At 42.3% G+C, this 23420-nt stretch overlaps 1 protein-coding gene across 3 annotated transcripts in view; it reads right to left on the bottom strand.

Annotated features, from left to right (window-relative positions):
- Positions 1–15536: 15536 nt before the first annotated feature.
- The window catches only part of WDR77 (WD repeat domain 77), a 63022-nt gene continuing 55138 nt past the window's right edge, over positions 15537–23420 (bottom strand). For all 3 annotated transcript variants that reach the window (XM_032949073.2, XM_076065375.1, XM_076065374.1), the window contains exons 10-11: positions 22458–22532; positions 15537–17985 (exon numbers count right to left, since the gene is read on the bottom strand). In XM_032949073.2, coding sequence (XP_032804964.1) covers positions 17802–17985; positions 22458–22532 — 259 coding nt within the window. In that variant the 3' untranslated portion in view covers positions 15537–17801. The remainder of the gene's footprint in view (positions 17986–22457; positions 22533–23420) is intronic.

Below are 23420 nucleotides of genomic sequence, written 5' to 3'. Positions count from 1 at the left end.
CACCATAGACCAATCTCTAAATTAGTTGTTACCTTCTAGGAGGGGCTCTCTAGATCTCGCTCAATTTGAGGCCCTTGTGCCAGCACTGGCGAGGCTCAGCAATTTCCAGGGCTACACCTTTACCGTTTGAACCTTCTTGTAGGGAATCATTGGTTTGTAATTCTTAAATTGCCTGCTGAAAATATTGCTCGGCAGCATTGATGAGCCAGAGGCAATATTTTGACGAAGCACTTATTGTTATATGTATGTCTTGCTCATAAAATGAAAGCTGTTAGTAGCAGGACATGTTTCGAGGGGGTGGGGGGAGAAGCGCTAAGAAGAGACCGTATACTGTATATATTTTTTTATCATTGCGTGCAGAAAATGTTGGGCGGTGAGGCTAATGCAGTGCATTTCATTTAAAAATGCGATAGCGTGGTTTGTGTTGGGCCAGGCCACCCGCGCATGTTCATAAAGCACCGCACAGCTGGAGTGGTTGACTACTGGGGCTGAGCTGGAGAATAAAAGGTTGTCATGCCATCAGTAAAGTACCGAGTGGTACTTAAGGTAATAAAAAGCAGCCATGACGTCTACCTTATTGTCATGGAGCAGTATCAGCTGGCTGTATTCAACCATTTTTAGTGGAGGCTTGATTGTGTCACTGTACTTTGTGAAGGGTAGATTAATAATGTACTGAAAACGTTAACGCCTGTTTATATAAAGAAAGTAACAGCCAAAAATCTCCTCCGAAATGTGGATCCATTCCCTTTGAAAACAAATTATAACAAATTACCACCTCTCCTGCACACACACTTTTCTTCTCAATGATTAATAGCTTTCCATGAGCCCACAAATCAGTTTAAATATCCATTTATTTTCAAACTTATCTTACTTAAACATTTTCAAAGATAAAAAAGAGTATTTAATTCACTTCAAATTACATTTCCAAAGAAGCATTTTCATTTGTACATTTGCAACCTTTTTTCGTGTAAAACCACCGCAGAAAGCGGCAGCGTATTGAAAAGTCACTGCAAAACTGGGTCAGGGATTTCACCCAGCCAAATTTGAGTGGTCTGGGTTTTGGCACGTTCCCACATAGCCTCGAGCACATACATGGTGGCCAGATTGAACTTGTGCTGCACCAGAAAGAGGCATCATCACGATGGGTGTGGCATACATCAGTTGGGCAAGCACAAAATTGATGGCGCCAGGGATTGTATTTTGCACGGTGGCACATTCTCCCATGTAAATTGCTTTCTGGATTGAATGCAGCGTGGAGACGTGAGCGTTCTGGCAATTGCGGGGAGAGCAGACAGAATGGCATGCATCATGCTTAGGCACATTGAAGCAATGAGCTTGTTTTACATTCAAGGCTCACACAGTGGCCCTTTCCAGTGGGCTTGTTCAAAATAATGGGGTATGAACACTGGCTACTTGCCATGGTACTGCAGATGGATTATACGGCATTGTGCAATTATTTATATATTTAAGCACATCTCTTCTTTACGCTAGCATTCTCACCTTGGTTTTTAAATCGTGTTTTTAAAAAATATATATACGTGTTGCTCTAGTGCCATTGGGCATAACTCAAAAATACAAAGCCGGGTATACAACTAAACGTAGCATATCCCACGTGCTTGCATTAATTTCGTAGGGAATGAAAAGCAGGCTAAATCAGAAATAACACTGAAAACAAACGTAACTACATTATAAAGATAAACTACGGAAATAGTCCCTTTCTTTGACAAAATATCATGAAGATATTTACGTGGAAAAATATTTAGAATGTGGTTCTCTCCACACCTAGCAGTATGTAAATAATTATTGGCCAATGTAATTATTTGCATGTACTAGATCGGTGGGGCAGCTAGTGAGGTTTATTCGTTGCAAGACTGTGAAATTCCACATGTCATGTTCATATTAATTTACATACAATTCTAGGGCAGTCTGAGATACCGTTATTGAACATGATTGAGTGTAATTAATAAGTTGCAATGACATGTAATGCATTCATTCACATGCAAGAAATACAGCTTTCTAATTGGAAATCAGAATTAGCTCAAATTGGCCGCATCTTGCAGGAGAAAGAACCAGGAATGTTTGGAATTGAAATAAAATAAATTTAGACTTTGCATTTAATGTTGCGAGTAATTATGTATAGTTAAGATCAAACTGTTTATTTTATTTTATCCTGCTTCTTCGCTTGCCTGTGCCTGTTTATCACGTAATATACAACTGGGTCATCTGTGCCTCAGGGAGCTGGGATATTGGTATACTGCTCAGCAGTCGGCCTACAGACCCAGACAACAAATCACCACACACTGCCTGGTGATCGAAAATTAAAAAATATGGCATCAGCCAACACATACAAATCTTCCTTTCCTCTCAATGAGAATATATTTATTTAAAGCTTGTTATATGTTTGCATATAACAAGCTTTAAATAAATATATATGGTTGCCAGAATATTTGGCGCACATTACTCCCATCTAAAGGCAACCCAACCAACCCGAACCCTGCACAGCCAGACCAACAGGCGCACTTGGACTCAACCTGGAATTTGTCCAACATTTCTGAAGGACACTAAATCAATCGCCCCCAAAGAGTCCCTCCAGAGCTGCACTAAAGAGCACTGCCATCCTTGCGGCCATTTTCTATTTTTGTCTCAGGAAAAAAAATCGAGCCGAGTCGCATTAAGGATTTTCACAGGCTGCTGGCTCTGTAAATTAAACCCAGATTTAATAATAATAATAATCTAGCTTTGAATACACGTTGTTATTTAAGATGTAGTTAGTTACCTGAAGCGGGAAGTTTTGTCGTTTGTCGCTTTACATTCAAATATTGCACGTGGTTCATTGGGTTGTTAAAACCAACTTGCTTTGCTTGCGACATCAGGCGTCGAGCCCACGCACCATCACATGAAAGGATTATGAGGAGGCTCGGGAGAGGCGTATAAGCATCAACGTCCTCAGCAATTCTGCGCAACGCTCACGCGACGGTGCGAGGGATTGGAAGGAACATTCAGTCATCTTCTGCGTCCTGCATGCCTCACGCTGAGAATGAGATATGGTGAGCAGCCATGTGTGGCTATCCTTACTGCTTAACTTTATTTCCTACGTTGGGAGGTGACGGGGGAAAACTAAAAAAAACCCCCATTAAGGGCCAGTGTTCCCAAGGTGATATTCCTCGATTCGAGGCGCACCCGCCACATTTGTGGCGATACCGCACTTTGCATGTTGGCTGTAGAAGGCCAGCACACACCGTACACTCCATGGGGAAAATGTGCTGCCCTACAGCTTCTTGCCCAAGTCAGTGCTAGCAGAAGGGCCTCTGCTCAAAGTGAGTTCTGGAGGGAAAATTCGAGCCGACTTTTCCCAAGCTGGAAGAGGTAGGAGTACCCACACTTTACGTCACCTCGCGCAATGTGCCTGTGGAATCACTCTGGTGTTCTTCATTCATTCTCTTTGGTTCTTTTGGTAAAGTCACGTAGGTATAAAATAAAATAAATAAAATCACGACGTTTCGGGCGCAACACACGCGCCCGTCATCAGGTGGAAACAACCACAGAAATAAACAATTGCTGAAGTGGGCACTTTTGTTGCGCCCGAAACGTGCACTTGTGTTACGCCCGAAACGTTGTGATTTTTATTTTATTTTATACCTTCGTGACTTTACCGAAAGAACCAAAGAGTATGGATCCCTGCAGTCACGAAAACTTCAAATCGAGATTGTTACCCATTCATTCCGAGGGGATGGACAGAGGCGGATGGATAAAAAAAACTTCCATGCCGGGAGATAAAACTGGCAACCATTGGATTGCAATTCTGGTGAGCTAACCATTGCACCGTGGCAGCATCCGACAAATGTCGTAGATGAAAAACATTATTTGGGGAAAGGTAGAGGGAGTGTGGTTCAAGATTGCAGTGTGTGCTATTTCTGAATTTTGACCCAGTTTTAAAGAGCTGACCATGGGTTATATACTGGCAAAGGTGATCGTCATTTAGCCACAGTTTGGCACAAATACAGAAAAAAACATACTTGTGCTTTCCAAAAAAAAAGAGACGTTAACACTTGCACTTTGCATGCAGTACAACCAAATAGCATTTCAATTCGGTGTTTTGTTTTGTTTGCCTTCAGTACAGAATACCTGTAGAGTTAGTGTGGCCAAGTTAGCATTGAGTGTGGGGGTCACTAAGAGGACAAGGGACCACCCCCATGGAGATAATGAGATAGATTAAGGATACATGCATACCTAAATATACGTAAATAGTACACATATATTAAAGATACATACATATTAAAGATACAAATGAAAGATACGTATTAAATATACGTATTAAAGATGCATATTAAAGATAAATATTAAAGATACATATTAAAGATACATGCATGCAAATATACATATTTGCGGGAGAGGGGAGAGGCTATGTAAGGGTGTGGGAGACAAAGCGGAGGTGATCTGTGAAATAAAAGGCTGGTGGTTGTCAACAACAACAGCGTTAGCGCCCCACAAGTGTTGGTGTTGATGTTGATTGAACAATACAACAGTTCCCTTACCAGGACGACTCCTGTGGACTCCCTTTCATATTCCATGCAATTTACATGAATCGCTTGGAGAAATCACAGTGTGGGATGAATGTTCTACTTGAAACTTAGATGTGCGGCCAGAGGAAGATGATTATAGAAGAGCTGTGTGTTGCAACAAAACAAACAAACAAAAACAACCGTTCAGAATATTTTTTGTCAGCAAGTCATTTAAAATGTACACGCAAATACATTTTTTGCAATGACTGGGATGATGCCATCAATGCGATTGCGATTGTCACCGGAAATTGATCGCTGCGTTTGGTTACGAATAGAATGCAGATGGCATCGCGGAGGCACAAACAAACCCTGCGAAGGCCTTCTCGAGAGTCCCAGACAGCTCCGAGGTCTCCAGCTTCATGAAAAACGTGGGGTGCATCAGACATCAGCTCAAATTCAAATCCTCATTACACACAAAGAGCTAATTAACATACACTTCGTATTTCATAGCCGTCTTGTCTGAATCTCTTTTCTCATAGCACTACAGTATCTTTATTTATCTAAATTTATCTTAATCTAGATCTCTCGTCTGTGTGTCTTCTGTCATCTCATTAGGAATATATAAATTGAAAGCGGGGGGGGGGGGGGCAAAAGTAATTTATGGTTAGAGCCCCCAAAAGGTCCCAGTGGCGCCACCGCAAGTAGGACACGTGAATCTAAATGCTCAGTACAAACCCTTCTGATTCAACATCTGATTGTGCCACAGTGTCAGTCTATGGGGACGTTGAGCCAGCTGCTCTGTTTGTTTGCAGGTGTTGAGCATCCCATGACGGCAACCATTTCTCGATAATGGGCTGTGGCCAAATGAACTACCAGCGGCAATGCGTTGACGCAATTGGCCGTTAACAGCAAGAAACAACACGTGACGCCATGTTGCAACACGTGACGCCATGGCTACAACGCGGGCCTGGGGGCAAGATGGAGACAGTATTTGATTTGATTTGATCACTACTTTTTTTTTTCACCAGATTCACCTTCAAAGCCGATGACATTCAATGTTGTGTCTGGTGAACGGTTATCCACCGAAAGAAGCAACTCCTAAACCTTCTAGATATTCCTACCATATCGCATGCCAAGGATTATTCAGTTTGAATGTACATTTGGGTTAAATTATGTATATTAAACGGTTTAAACCCGGGAGAATTTTCACACCCTAACATGAGCTATGGATGCTGCCACGGTGTACTGGTTAGCACACGGAATTTGAAATCCAAAGGTCACCGATTCGATCTCCCTGGCTTAGCAGTTGAAACAAGCAGCTAGTTTGTTAAATCCCCCCCCCCCAATCAGCAAGCCGCGTGTGGTTGGGTGTAAAATTTCACTGGAATCAATTACCGATTCATAACTTCCAGAATGGGTAATATTCCAAAACTGTTTACCGATTACCGTTTAACAACCCTATTGGTTAGTTGAGCCACTGGGCACTCCACGAATTTAAAAACGGTGTGTTGTTGTTGCAAAATAAACAAAATACGAAAGTGTGCACGGTATGATTAAGTACAGTTGCATATAGATATAAAGTGATTGAGATCTAAGTGACGTTTGATATGAAGCTAAAAATAATCGCAACAGGTGTGCAAGGCAATGCTTGTGATAGCCAAGTCTATAAATAATTGCTCATTGGTGATTGAACAAGAAACGGTAGTATCCAAGTGTCACTTAAAAGGAAGAAGGTAAGAAATGGAATCTACTTAACAGCTACCCATGAATCGTATATGCATGGTGCTTGAAGCCATAATAAACGCATGTGCTTGATTAGTTTGGCTTTTCAAGATCAAACACGTAGCAACGGGACCAATTTCGTATCCCAGAAACAAGATAAAGCGATCTTCACCGGACATGTGCTCTCCAAAAATCCCGAAGATTTAAGATTGTCTGGAATGGCCACAATCACTTAAGATTCAGACGGTCAGCTTCAAACGCTTGGCTGCACGGGTAAACCTCAGGCCGTTGGACATTCAGGAGTAGGAGTGAAAAAGTTGGCCGTGTGAATAATAAGCAGCATTCTCAAGTTGGCCAAAAATACACAAGACAGTTTTGTTTAGAAGGACTTGGCAAATAAAAAAACGACTTGCCCACACTTGCACACAATTTTGTCACAAAATACTGGCTCATTGTGCATGTGTGTTTAATGTGTATTACATGTTAAAAGTGATATAAGTTAGTTTAGCTTTTAATTAAACGTAAGAAAACCTTACACAATATTCGTAATTCATAGCCTATCTTATCACTGGGCACTTATGAATTTTTTTTCTTTTACGTTTTTGATTTAAAATGTCCTTCAACGTGACTTTACCGAAAGAACCAAGAATATGAATCACTGCAGTCACGAAAGCTTTAAATAAAAAAATATATTTAAGTCCCTGCAAATATAGCAGCTCCACACATTATTGCAAATCTGCACATCTTATAATTATTGACTTTTTTTCTTCTTTGGTTCTTTCGGTAAAGTCACGTAGAATGAGAATGAAATAATAAATTAATAAAATAAAATAACACAATAAACTTCTCACGACGTTTATTGTGTTATTTTATTTAATTTATTATTTTATTCTCATTCTACGTGACTTTACCGAAAGAACCAAAGAAGATGAATCCTTGCAGTCACGAAAGCTTTAAATCGAAATTATTGACTGTGTTCTCCCTCTAAGACTGAAATTCTGTTTTTTTAAAGGGTGATTTTAGACTCACAAATGACAACCAAAACAGTAACAAAAAATATTACAGCCTTTCTAAACCCACCAGTGGATAAAGGTCTCTCCAAGCTGTGTTGATTTAGAGAGACCTTGTTAGTCAATGCGGATTGAAGAACAATTAGCAATAAAACAATACAAGACACTGGGTCATTCACTCAGACTTACAAAGAGGCGTTCACGAACAATAACAACAGCCACTATTCGCCACTAAGTGGCTGTTACGTCACCACGGCGCCTGTGACAGACCAGGTGAACTTTGAGGCCGCGTGAAATGTCGAAGGCTCGCCGACAGGTCACGGAACAGACCCAGGTGCCATGGGTTAACCAAACCCAATAGAACATTCATGTTAACTTGATCAGCTGTGGGTACAGGTTGGTGAAGAGGGTGGTGAGGGGGTGCAGATTGGGTTCAGATATCAATCAGCATTGATGGCTGACAATCAAATGTGGGTCGCAATGTTCACATTGACTGACAACTCTAGCACTGCTCCACCCCACGGTGTAATATCAGCCTAAAATGCAAATGTGATACAAACTGCAGGCAAATTCAGAATATACAAACGTGTAGTATTTTAAGCAGATCAGAACACATTCATAGAACAGTGTGTGATCTTAACATGACAAAAAAAGCACAGACCAGAGCTGGCAATTGTGCTAAAGGACAAGCAATCACAGATGCCATCATGTGGCCTTGGTCTTTAGCTCCTCCCCATGGATAGAGCACGAGAAAATGCCAGCAACATAAATACAGGAGTGAAATATATTATAACCACTGTGGCTTAAAGACCCATTTGACACAACTGGGAACATCCCATTCTACTATGACTGTATGCATTCCGCTATCGATACCTTGTCAGATAAAGAAAGGAAGCAATTGATGGAAAAAATGTGCTCGTTTTGTGAATATTTTAGTGCATACGTAGTTTTTAAATGTTCCATTGCGTGCGATCAGGTTAAATTGCAGTGCAATAACAGTCATGTTCACGGATTCTAGACGGTAGCTGTGGCAAGATTATTTAATAATTTAAAACAGTTTGACGCTTTGGCAGCATGATACATACAAAAAACACACAATGTGTGTTCTTGCTTCAAGTAAAATGAATTAAATTCCCAAATTGCCAATTAAGCGGTATATTTGTTGCACAGTGATATCCCGTTTCATTACAAATTAAAGTGGTTTTTTTTTCTGATAAATGACAATGTGGCTCAGTATACGCTGACATTAACCCTCGTTAAACCAACGTGATTATATATTTGTTAGTTTTATATTGCATTTTTGTCAGCATGTTAATTTGAAAAATATGTTCATGTTGCAAACAAGACATGTCCAAATGCAAGTAAATGTATGATAACATAAAGGATTATTTTGGGGTGCATAAGATGTGTTTTTTCCTATTATCTGTAAATCAACAATGTTCATGGAATGGCACTGATATATCATTAAAACAATGGTTATAATTGCTTGTGACTGTAACCTGGTTATTTCATTATACCAAGCTTCCCGTGTCAGTCATCGCCGTGTTAAACATTGCTTTATGGCCCACTTTGAATTAAACCCAAAGAAGCTGGAAAACACTCACTAAGCTCCCCAGGGCCATTAACCATAACCACAGCTTAAGCGTTGCTACGTATCCCGGTTTTCCCAGGACCGGCCTCTTGTTGAGGTAGCCGTCCTGGGAAATCTGTAAGTCAACCGGGGGACATTACAATTCCCAGTTCTGTTTTTGGCAGGTAGACAATAATACACAACTCCAGACAATTTTTTTTACTGGAAGTTTTCCCCTTTTTCCGATATTGGGATATCTACTTTTTATGACTGCCTCTCTCGTGTCACATCACTTCTGCCTGCTTGACATTGCAGTGACCAAAACAAATTCATAATAAAGGTTTTTGGGTTAGATCGCTTTATTTATAAATGTGTCGTAACCCTCCACCACCCGACACGGCCAAACAGTAAAAAATGTGTCACGTTTACAAAGGACAAATAGTTCACTACTTTAGAAAAATAGCAATGCCCCACCTCTGTCTCAAGACCTGCTTGGTCAAACAGGGAAAAGCTTGGCCATTACACACAAAGTGTTTGCCACAAATGAACCACGATACCTCGCTGATCTCGTCAAGGAACATAAACCATGACACGAACTCCGGTCATGCTCGCAGGGGTTTTTGGCTGGCCATCAAACAAAGACGGTCACTGCATTGCAAGCTTTCAGATGCGCTTCTGTGGCCGTCTGGAATGCTCTTCTTTCCGATATTAGGAAGCCACTAGAGCTATGCACTTTTAAATGTAGATTCAAAACTAATTTATTTAGAACTTACTTTTTGTGTTGTTTGTTGTCTTTTCTCCACACATCTCCGATTAGCGCGGTTGGCTACGTATGGCGTGAAATAAATGTAACATACAATCATACAATTTCATCCTTTTCCATGTAGGACGACGCCAGAGTGCCTGGCGAAAACCTTCTGTCATCTCCCGGTCACATCAGACAGCCCAAGGCAGGTCATCGTGCTCATCTATCCAAGTGTGAATTGGATTCGACTCTGTTTAGCTTCTGAGAACCGCTGGATTCGGGCACAATTCGGGTAATTTGGTTGTCACCATGCCAGTAATGAGCGCTGGAGAAATGGGAGAAAAAAAACAGAAACAACCTCTCCCCGCAGGTTGAACGTATATGAAACCATGATCAAGAAACAATCACAAACAACTACAAACAACATTACTCCACCAACCCCCCCTCCAACTCTCTCTCTGATATCAATACACAAGAGGAGGGGGGAGCACCAGAGTTTGCTGACTGCTGCCTGAGGAAACCAGGTGTAACTAGTAGAATATAACAAAGCCAACAAATACAAGAAAGTAACGAACACCAGGGCATTGGGAGTTATAACAGCATCAAACCCTCGAGGGTAAATATCCCGGTTGAATGTATCTGAAACCATGAACATGAAACGACTACAAACATTGCGCCCTCACCCTGCACTTCTTGAAATGGGGTTGCGGAGAGAGTTGGAAAATAATACAAAAAATTGGGGGGGGGGGGGGGTGGATGACATTGAGGTTGAGGCAGTGCACGCTGGCAAACACGTGTTTCGATCACACTCAAAAAAGTACCATGGGCCAGGCTCATCATTAGGGCACTGCAGCGATGCTTGTGTCGACTGGCACCCCCACGTTGCCCGCGGTGGGCCTCTCCGAGTAGGCAAGGACGAGAGACACACACGCACGCTGACTTGGAAATGCTGACTTATCTCCGCCGGTTCTGCCACAGTGGTGAACTTCTGCCCTCGGGCAGAGCTGGATTGTTGGCGGATGCATCCAACACTTTGTCAGGCTGAGAATCTACATATGGTTCGAGAGAAATTTTATGACCTTGAAAATATCTTTCTGAGAACTAGGTACTGCAGTTGGCTCTCTTCAAAATTTAAACCAGATAAATATATACTGTACGTATAACAATGTGGGTTTTATCATCATGGAGAGAGGCGACCAAGGCAGTTAATGTATTCCTGGACTTCTGCAGTAGAGGAAAAGCTGAAAACCACAAAGGAGAACCCTAAACCGAAAACATCTCCTGGCCTTGAAGTGAAAAATACAACAACGGTAAAACAGAAAAACTTGGACACAAAGACAGGCATCCTTCACATAAATGGATTTCAGAAATAAGAATTGGTCAAACACCCCCACAGTTACATTGGGGCCAGTAAATATTTTATTCAAACTCAAAGCCCCTCTCCCTTAGGGCACAGTTGAGCACAAACCAACGTCCACCAGGGTCTCATGGAAGTGAGACCCTGGTGGTTCCATCAGGACTGTGGAATCAGACCCGAGTCCCTTGGCAGATTGGATACCTTCAATTGGCGACCCCTCCTTATCAATGAAACAAGTTATTTGTTCCCAGACGAAATGGTCTGCCATAAAAGGGCCTTGTATTTCATCCAGAAGACGAGCCTTTCACAATGGTTGCACCACATTTTAAACTAAACATGACAACTAGTTCGTCTGATATTGTGCACCCTTCTTTCTTATTTTTGGTTGATTGAACACTGCTGAAGAGGCCACACGATCTGCCCAAGCACCCAAAGAGATCAAGAATACATTCTTAAGCATGCAGGGAATTCCAGCCAAACCGGTCTTAACCGCATTTGTTCCCCCGAATGAAAACCAAAGGGCACATTGACCGTGGTAACTCGCTCAGTGAAATGTCTGATACACGGAGCCACATGATTCTTCAACACAAGGGCTGAAGGTGATAGAGAGGGTGACACTAACGACTCGGTGACATAAACATACGATAGTCAATAGATACACACAGGAAGATAAATGCAATGCTAAATGTGCAAACTAGCGATAATTAACAGTAAACGTTAATTAACAGTAAACGTAAGCCTTTTGGCGTCCTCTGGTCTAACACCGTTTGAGACGAGGCTCAAAAGAAAGCTGTCTCTGGTGTGGACCGATCAGTTTCAAGGACAATGCATCATATTATCAGAGTATGTTTTTTGTTTGCATTCTGACCACAAGCATTGTGGTTAATGCAGACATGATTCTTTGTAAAATGTTTCAGTTTAGTGTTTTAACATCTTAACACCTGTTTTGTTGCCAGAAAAAAAGGGGAAAAACCTATTATCAGTAAACGTTAATGTTAAGGTGGTAACTGTAGCGCTAATTACGGGCTACTCCTGAACACATCTAAATGTAGGTTATCCCCTTAAAGTTAATTTTACTGTTAATTGTTACCATTTGTCCTTGCATCTCCCCGCCTTTGCATCTCCCTTTGTCTTTGCATCTTCGTCTCAGTTTCTGTGCTGCAAGTTGCAACACAGAAAGAGAGACCTGTGTTTGAAGCAACTAATACACGTCTCTTTATGTTGCAATAAACTTTGTATATATGCCAATAAATTATCTTTTTAAAAAAACTCCCGTGTAGCCTATATTGCAGCCTGTCTCTCTCCCCCTCCTCTGTTCCGACCATGGATGAACTCGTCCGTCTGAACGGGGCCCGTAGCTATCCGTGGTGCTGAAGTTGAGGCTTAAAAGTCGTGATCTGAACGTGGCTCTTTCACTCCAGCGCTGTCCTACCAGACAGTCTCGTCCCTTCACCTGATGAAGGCCGCTTGTGTTGTGGCCGAAACGTCGTGAGAATATTATTTTTATTTAATTTCATCAATTTATCATTTTATTCTCATTCTACGTGACTTTACCGAAAGAACCAAAGAAGATGAATCATTGCAGTCACGAAAGCTTTAAATCGAAATTCAACACAAATAGGTCTTCATTTTGTGAATTTCGAGAAAATATACGAAATTTAACCGGTTGAAACTGTGTTTCAGTGCACACGAACCGCACCGGAACGCAAACCGATTCGATGCCCTCGTAGAGGCCCTCCCCCCACCACCCCTTGACGTGGAGGGCTGTCTCCTGGGTTTCACCAATCACCCTGACAGGCGCGGGGAGGTCACACCAACTCTGCAATAATTACAAACGTATATATATAAAAAAAGTTTTACCTACTGTGAACACGTTTATACGCAATCTGTGTGCGATATGGGACAGCTTCTGTCGCTGTGGCTTTGGCCCGAGCGGGTGGTGGTTATGCGACAAAAAGATTCGCGGCCCGATGGGCCTGTGCATGTTTTGCACCTTCGCCACGTTATTTTTGGGGGGCAGGTTCGAGGCCTTTCCTCTCGGCGTGATCCCGACAGCGTGCTGCGGGGAATGCATACATATATCTGCACGTCGCGAGAGATGCCCCCACTTTGAGGAGAACGTCACAACTCTTGGATGTTGGCTATGCGGTCCCGCAAGGGGGGGGGGGACAAAAAAACCCAAACCGGCTAATTTCTTTCCGACTGTGGTTTCTCCAATGCACGCGAGACCGACAACGGCCAACTCCTGTGCAATGTGGGTACGAGACAAAGTGCATGTCTGCGGCCATTTGGCCACACGGAAATGTAAAAATGAATTTTGAGCCAACGGGCCCTCGAAAACCGAAAAAGAGCCGAAATGTCTGGCAGGCAGAAATGGCGTCGGTTTTTTGAGGTGGGGATGTGGGCGGGGGCTTTTGTTATGATTGATATCCTCGGGGAGCTTCTGTTGTTTTTTGTGTTGTTGTTGTTGTTGGTGTCTTGGCCTTCTCTGGAGGCAGAGGCGACGGAGTGGCGTTCAAGTGTGAAAAAACAATGTCAACAGCCGATGATGGGAAATCGCCAACATATTGGAAAGACATTTCTCCTGCTGCACGCCCCTTCCCATTGCAATTTTAGTACAAAATATAGACCGCCTGCAGAAGTGGGGACACATGGTATGTATAATACGAGATTGTATTGCTGGATAGTTAACTTTAAAAATAAAGCTGCTTAACAGAGAAGCAATTGCAAGCCAGACGCAAATACGTTTTCATCTTATTGGTGATCTATCTTATATGTTTCAGTTTTAAAAAAAAACAAATACATTTAGTAAACTAAACAAAAAACATCTAATAACACTGACTTTAAGTCCATGTTACAACATGTAAGATTCGACTTTTCTAATGACCAAGATTAAGAAAATGTTTTGTATATTTGATGTTTTCAGGTGGTGGGGGGATTTCCAGAAATAGTTCAGGTTCACTTGTCACTGATGCTACCTGACTGGGAAATGAAATCAAGTCGCTGGGCTCATAACGCAATGCGTTAACCACTGCATCGCCCGATATATATTTTTTAAAATTCTACCAACATTCAAATACAAGTCATCAACCAAAATACATGTTTTTTTGTTAGATCGCGTAAATGTGTTGTTAAACCCGCCACCACCCGACACAGCCAATTAGTAAGATTTGTCACAGAAACAGAACATGCCAATTCGTTACTAGTACAGCACACCAGTGTGTTGGAGAGCAAATCCACAACATTTACAATCTGAGTACGACGTTTCATCAAGAAAAACCAAGCAACTGGTAAAAAGCAATAATGCATGGTTTCTGGAGGGCAAAAGTAAACAATTAATATAGGATGACGATTTAGAAGGAAAAAAAACCCTGTTGTTTAGACAGTGATTGAACATCACTTATCTTATCAAGTCGTATATATATTAATTGTATCAGTCAAATACAAGAACTTTGGAATAGCACATAGCAAGGTGTTTCCACGTTAAGACTATAAATAGATGACTCGTGACATCGGATCTCGTTTAGTAAATAAAAAATGTTGTCAGTAACACGAGAGTGATACATTTTTTGTTGTCGAGATGTTAACCTTGCATGACACGCACGGACATTTTCTCAGAACAGCTAAAAATAATGCGACGTTCATCGTCTTCTTAAAATAACAAATGCAAGGTCATCATACAGACTGTGGCATTTATCAACTTCCAATTTATGTCGTCATTGAAATCAGGTTATTATAGAGTTTGAAGCCACTATTGACCTTTATTTAAAATATACATTGCCCCCGTATATTTGACTTTACTCAAGCCATCCACTTAGCTCTGGGGTGGCGATACTCATTCCGCCATCTGAGGCACTTCTGTCACGCCAGACGGCTAAACCCTTTTGATCATTTTTTTTACCACAGCCATTCTTTACACGAATATTTTCGGAAAGCAGTGTGCACATTCGCTATTTGGCGCAGTGAAAAATTTGGTGCCTTTTTTTTGTCCGTGTCCCTTTTGAGATCTTCAGGCGTGAGCAACGGGGGGGGTTATTTTAAACTCCTTAAAATTCACAACTCGCTATTCGGGACACGTCCATACGTCTTTTACTTTCCGGCGTAGTCCATTGATGGACGTTATTGCCCCTTGCGAGCGTTAGCATGCAGTGTCTGCGATCGTGTCTTGCAACGTCTCAGCGTCAAACAAGACTCGGCAAACGGCACGGGCATGAACAAGCTATGACTAATAAGCCTTTTGCCCACAAACTCACAAAAAGTACATATATTAAAAACTCGTGGCTTTCCTCCATACTTTTGTATGGAAGTAACTCAAACGATCTGATCAATTAACATAAACGTTAAATCTACCTGCTGATTTCATGTTGGTGCTCAAGTGATCATGAAAGAAGACTGCCACAATTACAATTTATGTTTGAATTAGCTGGAGGAGTAGCACATTCTTGTGGCGAATCTAATTTGTGCTTTGAGCTTCAAGAGGTTTGTTTTTATGCCTACTCTTTTTATAACTAGCATATACATGCTCATTAGACAAACGTTTCTGCGTGTGGTCTTCATATACTGTAATATTCTAACAGTTTCACAACACTTTGCAAAACAATGGCACGCAAAGAATGACAAACTCAAGAACTGCTCGGAAGCACTTTATTATTTCAACGAGGAGCTTGTGGTACGATAACCATGAACACGACACCGAATTTCCAAACAAAATGCAGCTAATTTAGTGCGTAGACAAACACTAAGAACATCACTTCCATGTGAAATATTGTTCCGAGGTTGTATCACTGTAGCCATCAAAATGACTACAGGTGAGACGAACCATTTAGTTTTTATGCAGTGCTTCTCAACCTTTCACTCCACAGCACACTTTCCAGCTTGCTCGATATTCGCGGCATACCAAACCAAACAATTACTGTGGGCCTGGGTGGGTGAGTGGGAATGTGTTGTAACCGAGAGAACTCACGACCCCTTGCATATACCCATCAAGTGGCACTGCCAAAATCCGTGACACATTTTTTTCCTAACTGCGTAAATGTATTCGTGTCTGTGTTAGGGTCTGGGTGTCCTTGTGTATCTCCATGTCTGTGCAGGTCTGTGTCTCTGTGCTCGCTAACAGCCCTTGACCCAGCAGTCTGTTAAAGGCTATATGGGGGATCTTTATGTGTCTGTGTGAGTGTATTTCAACAGGACCTACATCTCTGCTTTATTGATCTTGTCAAGGCCTATGATATCCTCAGTAGGTCAGGGCTTTGGGTAATTCTTTGTGCTTTCGGAGTCCTAGAACCCCTCTGCTCACAATCATTAAGGACCTTCATGGTGGTGGGCAGATCCGGGCAAAGCTGCGTGGCCAGGATTCAAAGCCATTTTCTGTTCACCTTGGGGTGCGCCAGGGATGTCCTCTGGCCCCGACAGTATTTAATCTTCTTTGACCACGTAGGTGGAGAAGATTCCAATGGATGTAATGGGAGCCTGATCGATGCTCGGGTGGGGTCAAGGGTTGGCTCTCTATTGGTCAGCCATGTTATGTATGCAGATGATCTGGTAATTGCTGCCCAATCTTAGGAGCAGGATATGCTACTGCTGAACCTAGAGCATGCTACATAGAGATGTGGCCTTACCATCAGCCCGCAAAAACAAAGGAGCTACCCGAGTATTTTATGTTAAATGCTCCCCCCTCCCTCCACTCCCCATGAGCGATGGGGCAGCTGTGGAAAGAGTGGAAAAGTTTTCTTGCCTAGGCAGTGTGCTTATGACCAGCTCCGGTTTGGCAGCAGAGGTCTCGCTCCGAATCAGTCGAGCGGCATTATCTTTACATCAGCTGTGTAATGCTGTGTGAAAGCTATGTGCCCTGTCGCTCCATACAAAGCTTGTGAAACATGGAGCCCTCTAAAGCAACACCTGTGCCATTTTGAAACACAGGCTAACCTGTCTACAATCCATCCTGGATTTAACAAGACTGCTGTATTGTGTGAGCTCAGAAATCCTTCGACAATCTGACCACAGTCCTATTAGTGAGCTCCTCCAGCAGGTGAGGCTGTGTTGGCTGGGTCATGTAGCCCGCATAACGAGCCACAGCATGCCCAAGCAGCTTCTGTTTGGCCGGATAGATGAGGCTAAAAGCACATGGACACAGGCAAGCGAAGAGATGGACCGATGTGGTACAGAAGGATGTGGAGCTGATTGGAATTGCCAATGACTGGTACCAGCAGCGGTGTCAGGGTCGGCCTCTGTGGAGAAGATTCATGAAGGATGCTACTGGGCAGTTGGAGGCAGAAGTCCTCTAGCAACAACAGCGTGGAGAAGCGACGCTCACAACGAGTGGAGTCCCAGGCGGCTAAGACGGAGCAAGTGAGAACAGTGGGGACCACAGTTGGTGCAACTACATGTCATCTCAGACAGTCAACCAATGGCACCTGGGACTTCCGTGACCTCTTGCCAGCGAGCCTTTAACACTTAGTGGCGAATGGAGGTTGTTACTATTGTGTCTGTCTGTGTCTCTGTATGTCCATGTGTCTCCATGTGTACGAGTGTGTGGTTCTCCGTTTGTGTATCTTCGTGCCTATGTCTCCGCATCTCTGACTCTTCGTATCTGTGTCTATTTGTGCGAGTGTATTCGTGTCCACGTATCTTTGTGTGCGTCTTGGTCTGTGTCTCCGTTTGTGCCGTGGCACACCGGTTATGAAGCACTGTTTGTATGTCCTACTCAAATCAACAGAAACTCGTATGGAAATGTATACATCAATTCGCTGTTAGGTACATACGTCAACATTCTGGAAAGTTTAAAAGCAAATTCGCACTCCATTAAAATTATTGTGAACATAACCATATTTTAATCACTGGCAAAATAACCGATCACACCATTGCTATCACCAGTGCTACTAAAGTTGTTCAGGTTTCAAGCGTTGGCAGTTTCCATTGGGACAGTCTCCTCAGAGAGGGGCTCGCCTCCTCCATCTGAGGAGCTTGGCACACGGTGGTGTAACACGCGGTGGTCCCACCCAGCTGTGGTCAGACGTCCGTGTTGCAGTGGGCACCAAGCCAGCCCGTGCACAAAGTCACTGTGAGATCGGTCCTCAAATCTTTATGGATGGGGAGGGGGGGTTCGGAGGAGAGGGGGGTGGTGCAAATAATTACAAATCTCCATAATAGAGGTTTTTGGGTTAGATCGCGTAAATAAATAAACGTGTCGTTAAAACCCGCCACCACCAGACACGGCCAACAAGGGTTGTCACGTAAACAGAACGTGCCAATTCGTCACGAGTACAGCACACCGGTGTGTTGGAGAGCCAAGCCACAACATTTACAATCTGAGTACGACGTTTCGACAGTAATTACAACTAGCTTCATCAGGCGACAGCCAGATTTGCGGAGAAGTCTTACTGTTTTGTTCCTTATATAGAGGCATAGATGAATTAACCACGCTACTGCGCTCTTGCACAATGTGGGGGGGGGGGGATTACTGAGGCAACGTACATTATGCATGTGCATGATGCGAGCCCTTTGAACTTGTCCTTCCTGTCTATTGTGTTGATTAAAATAGCCCTACTAGCGACGAATTGGCATGTTCTGTTTACGTGACAACCCTTACTAGTTGGCTGTGTCGGGTGGTGGCGGGTTTTAACGACACATTTATATATTTACACGATCTAACCCAAAAACCTCTATTATGGATGATATTGGTCGCGAAAGCCTACGTGTTAAAATTACAAATCTTTCCTATGGATCATTAATTCACTTTTCCCAAACCCACCTTTCGACATCGCTAACATCCGTGATCGATTGAGAAAACGTGCGTGCTTAAATTATTATGCCGAAATAAATGCTAATGCTACAACATTGGCATAGGAGTGCTTAACATTTTTTTGGAGATGTTTTTAATGCATAAACCATCAGTCGATAGTGGTTGAACAGTACATGGTAATCCCAAAGGTGGCGTTTTTCTTTGTATTCTCCAACGATGCACTAAGCTATCATATTCCTCTTCCACCTCTTCCAAGACTTGTGAAAATGCTATCCCTCAAGCAGAGATTATATAGCAAGATGAAATGTGTCGACAAGCATTATTTGAGGTGGGGGGGTTAGAATATCATCACTTTTTCTGTTGATACACACTCTCTATTCTCCACATACGTGCAATTCATGAGGGAAGGTGGATGAGTAGAGACTAAAGCAAACAAGAACCAAGGGGAATCAGAGGGTTGGTTTGGTGGACATTTTGTGCAGCAAAAGCGTTGCTTCCAGTTACACAATGGATGTGAAAGCTCATGGTGTGATGGAGTGTACCCTTGTTGGGACATGTCGAATATGCTTATATAAATGTCCAAATATCAATTTATTTTCGCTGCAAAATACGCTCAAGTCAGGCAATAAAGTGTGTACAAATTACAATTAAGTGAATTTTCCAACTTCCAAATACTGTCATTTATTGATAGTAAATAAATAACATATAGGGCATGTTTCCTTGAGAAACAATGTTTTAGATTCGAGCAATAATTCTACTACTGTCGATTACTCACACTCAGTAAAGATTGTCAGAATAAATGTTACATGTTCTAATTATTTATCAAACGTTATACAAATGTTATTTTTCTATCTCACCAGAAATCGTGCTATTTGCAAAAAGACATAAAATAATCTCAAAGATTTTCCTGTCAGAGATAAACGTCAATCAGCGTAATTATTTCCCGAACATCACTGAACAGTTTCATGGTAGGGCAATTTGATGAATTAAAATGCCAATAATGAATTTCGGTTCCAACCTCAATATTGAAATTAGAAGACCGATATAAAAGACGCTTGCAATAGGGCTATTAGGGAGTCTACCTAGGAACAGCGATGCATATTAATGACCTGATTTATTTTAAACAAAATCCATAATAGCAATAACGTGATGCAAGTAATTACAGCAAAAGTAATAAATTAATCTAAGCAATACATATTAAATGAAGTTTTAGCCATGTAAAATATTTTAATGATCGAATTTTTTTATTTGGAAAATGTACAATCTGTCAAAGCTGACAATTAATTTGCGAATGTAAATATTTTTTAAGATGACGATTTACAAACCGCCATTGTGAAAGCCTCAGCATAATGTGCGTTGCCAACCACGTGGCAAGCACGTGGAGGTTTGGAGAGATGAAACAGTGAGTCAATCGGTCTATTTTGGGTAACACCCGTTTGAGCTAAGAACCTCCATTTTTTTAATGGTGAACCAGCCAAAACAGCTCATATGGTAGAAAGTCAATTCGATGTGTATAATTTTACTGGCCTCAAATATCTGTATAAATATTCAATAATCGACGATACCTTCTTGAACACCTTGTATATGGAGTGACGTAAATGGAGCCACTATGGTGTTTAGCGCCAGCTACTGTCACAAGAGTGGAACTGTGCGTCTTGAGCCTCTTTCTGGCACCAAAGTAGGTATGGCATGCAAGCGGGCCCTAGGGGGCATAGTTCTGGTGACGGACTGAGGGAGGGGCAAGTAAGGACGTGACAGTCTGGGTGAACTCAAGAGGGCACGTGACCGGGACAGGGTAGTGAGGGGGCCCAAAAGGGGGCTCGAGGGACACGTTCTGCTTGGTCGAGAACCTTCTGGTAAGATCCAGAAGGGGGCGTGGCCGAAGGCAGAGTGAGGCTACGCTCGGGATCATGAAAGGGAAGTCCAGAGAGCGATCGCGGCTGTCTGTTGTAATGGAACCCGTCGGTGCTACGTCTCTTTGATCCTCGGTCTTTACGCTCAGCTTCGTGGGTCAGGCAGTATGTTACTGACTGACCAAGTTATGTAGTTAGCCCACTGTGGTATAGTTACCCCGTTGTGGTCTAGTAAACCAAGTGTACGTTTATGCAGTTACCCTGTTGGGGTGTTATAATAAATGTGTTGCCTCCAAGTTCTAGTGTGTGTCTCCGTTAAGAACACTACATACAGTGAGGGGAAAAAAGTATTTGACCCCCTGCTGATTTTGTACGTTTGCCCACTGACAAAGAAATGATCAGTCTATAATTTTAATGGTAGGTTTATTTGAATAGTGGGAGACAGAATAACAAAAAAATCCAGAAAAACGCATATCAAAAATGTTATAAATTGATTTGCATTTAAATGAGGGAAATAAGTATTTGACCCCCTCTCAATCAGAAAGATTTCTGGCTCCCAGGTGTTTTATACAGGTAACGAGCTGAGGTTAGGAGCACACTCTTAAAGGGAGTGCTCCTAATCTCAGCTTGTTACCTGTATAAAAGACACCTGTCCACAGACGCAATCAATCAGATTCCAAACTCTCCACCATGGCTAAGACCAAAGAGCTCTCCAAGGATGTCAGGGACAAGATTGTAGACCTACACAAGGCTGGAATGGGCTACAAGACCATTTCTAGGAAGCTTGGTGAGAAGGTGACAACAGTTGGTGCAATTCGCAAATGGAAGAAACACAAAAGAACTGTCAATCTCCCTAGGCCTGGGGCTCCATGCAAGATCTCACCTCGTGGAGTTGCAATGATCATGAGAACGGTGAGGAATCAGCCCAGAACTACACGGGAGGATCTTGTCAATGATTTTAAGGCAGCTGGGACCATAGTCGCCAAGAAAACAATTGGTAACAAACTACGCCGTGAAGGACTGAAATCCTGCAGCGCCCGCAAGGTCCCCCTGCTCAAGAAAGCACATATAAATGCCCGTTTTAAGTTTGCCAATGAACATCTGAATGATTCAGATGACAACTGGGTGAAAGTGTTGTGGTCAGATGAGACCAAAATGGAGCTCTTTGGCATCAACTCAACAGGCCGTGTTTGGAGGAGGAGGAATACTGCCTATGACCCCAAGAACACCATCCCCACCGTCAAACATGGAGGTAGAAACATTATGCTTTGGGGGTGTTTTTCTGTTAAGGGGACAGGACAGCTTCACCGCATCAAAGGGACGATGGACGGGGCCATGTACCGTCAAATCTTGGGTGAGAACCTCCTTCCCTCAGCCAGGGCATTGAAATTGGGTCATGGATGGGTAATCCAGCATGACAATGACCCAAAACACACGGCCAAGGCAACAAAGGAGTGGCTCAAGAAGAAGCACATTAAGGTCCTGGAGTGGCCTAGCCAGTCTCCAGACCTTAATCCCATAGAAAATCTGTGGAGGGAGCTGAAGGTTCGAGTTACCAAACGTCAGTCTCGAAACCTTAATGACTTGGAGAAGATCTGCAAAGAGGAGTGGGACAAAATCCCTCCTGAGATGTGTGCAAACCTGGTGGCCAACTACAAGAAACGTCTGACCTCTGTGATTGCCAACAAGGGTGTCATGTTTTGCAGAGGGGTCAAATACTTATTTCCCTCATTAAAATGCAAATCAATTTATAACATTTTTGACATGCGTTTTTCTGGATTTTGTTGTTGTTATTCTGTCTCTCACTGTTCAAATAAACCTACCATTAAAATTATATACTGATAATTTCTTTGTCAGTGGGCAAATATACAAAATCAGCAAGGGATCAAATACTTTTTTCCCTCACTGTATAGATCCCACAAGATCCCCGAGTGTGCGTGCCACACAAAGTACTCACATTTTCTTCAGATCATTTTCCACGTCGGTTACAGCCACGAGACAGTCATCACCCGAGGAGGCAAGGAGAGATGGGCTATGAAATAAAACACAAGTTGTATAACTCAGTAACGGTGAGTTCAGAAAGTTCAATTTCTGAAACAAGGATAAATAATGGGAAATGTTTACAGTAGAATTTTCATATCCTCAAGCTTTACAAATTGATGTTATCCTAACACATTCTCATAGAGATGAGGCCATTTCATCAGACCTCAATCCGTAAATCCAGCACATTAAATCATATTGACGTTAAGCAATTCTAGTCGTGCGCTGTATAATTGTAGTCATATTTTCTCCCTTTACAAAAAAGTTGACTTGGAAATTTTGAACAATAAAAATGTAATGGCACAAGAGCCTTGTTAACTGCTTTTCTCAGCTCCCGCAGAGGAGAATGCCCAAAGTTGCTTGAACATATGGCAAATGTATCTCTTAATTAGTATTAATTACAAAAAATGTTTAGAAAAAAGACCAAGAGGCCCAGGATCGGCAGGATCTGGACCGGTTCTTTAAATAAAATCTAGAATTATCACGCGCAAATGAGTCTGTGTACAAAATCTCAGCACGTTAGGCTCCGTAGATCCGAAAACATTCAGCGTCAAAGATTTGAAAGATTATAAAAGACAACAGGGAAAGTTGAATAAAAGTGTGTAATAAAAAGCAATCATTGGATAACATTCTTAGGCGTTCACCACAAGAAACATGTATGAGAGAACATGCCTGAAAATGCTAATATTGCCTACCGATCAGAACAATAAAACATTTTCAAGATACAATTACCATTTCAAGAAAGTGAAACTTTAGCGGTATGTTAAATATTGATATTGGGAAAACGGTAATACGTTTTTTTCTCGGTATATCTGGATGTAAATTATATAACGCGTCGTTAATCTTGGGTGTAAACCACAGGCGTAAGCCTTTAATTAGA

The sequence above is a fragment of the Petromyzon marinus genome, chromosome 7 (assembly GCF_048934315.1).
Source record: "Petromyzon marinus isolate PM22_M1 ecotype Great Lakes invasive population chromosome 7, UKy_Petmar_22M1.pri1.0, whole genome shotgun sequence".
Classification (NCBI taxonomy): Eukaryota; Metazoa; Chordata; class Hyperoartia; order Petromyzontiformes; family Petromyzontidae; genus Petromyzon; species Petromyzon marinus.
This window is presented reverse-complemented; position numbering and strand designations above follow the sequence as displayed.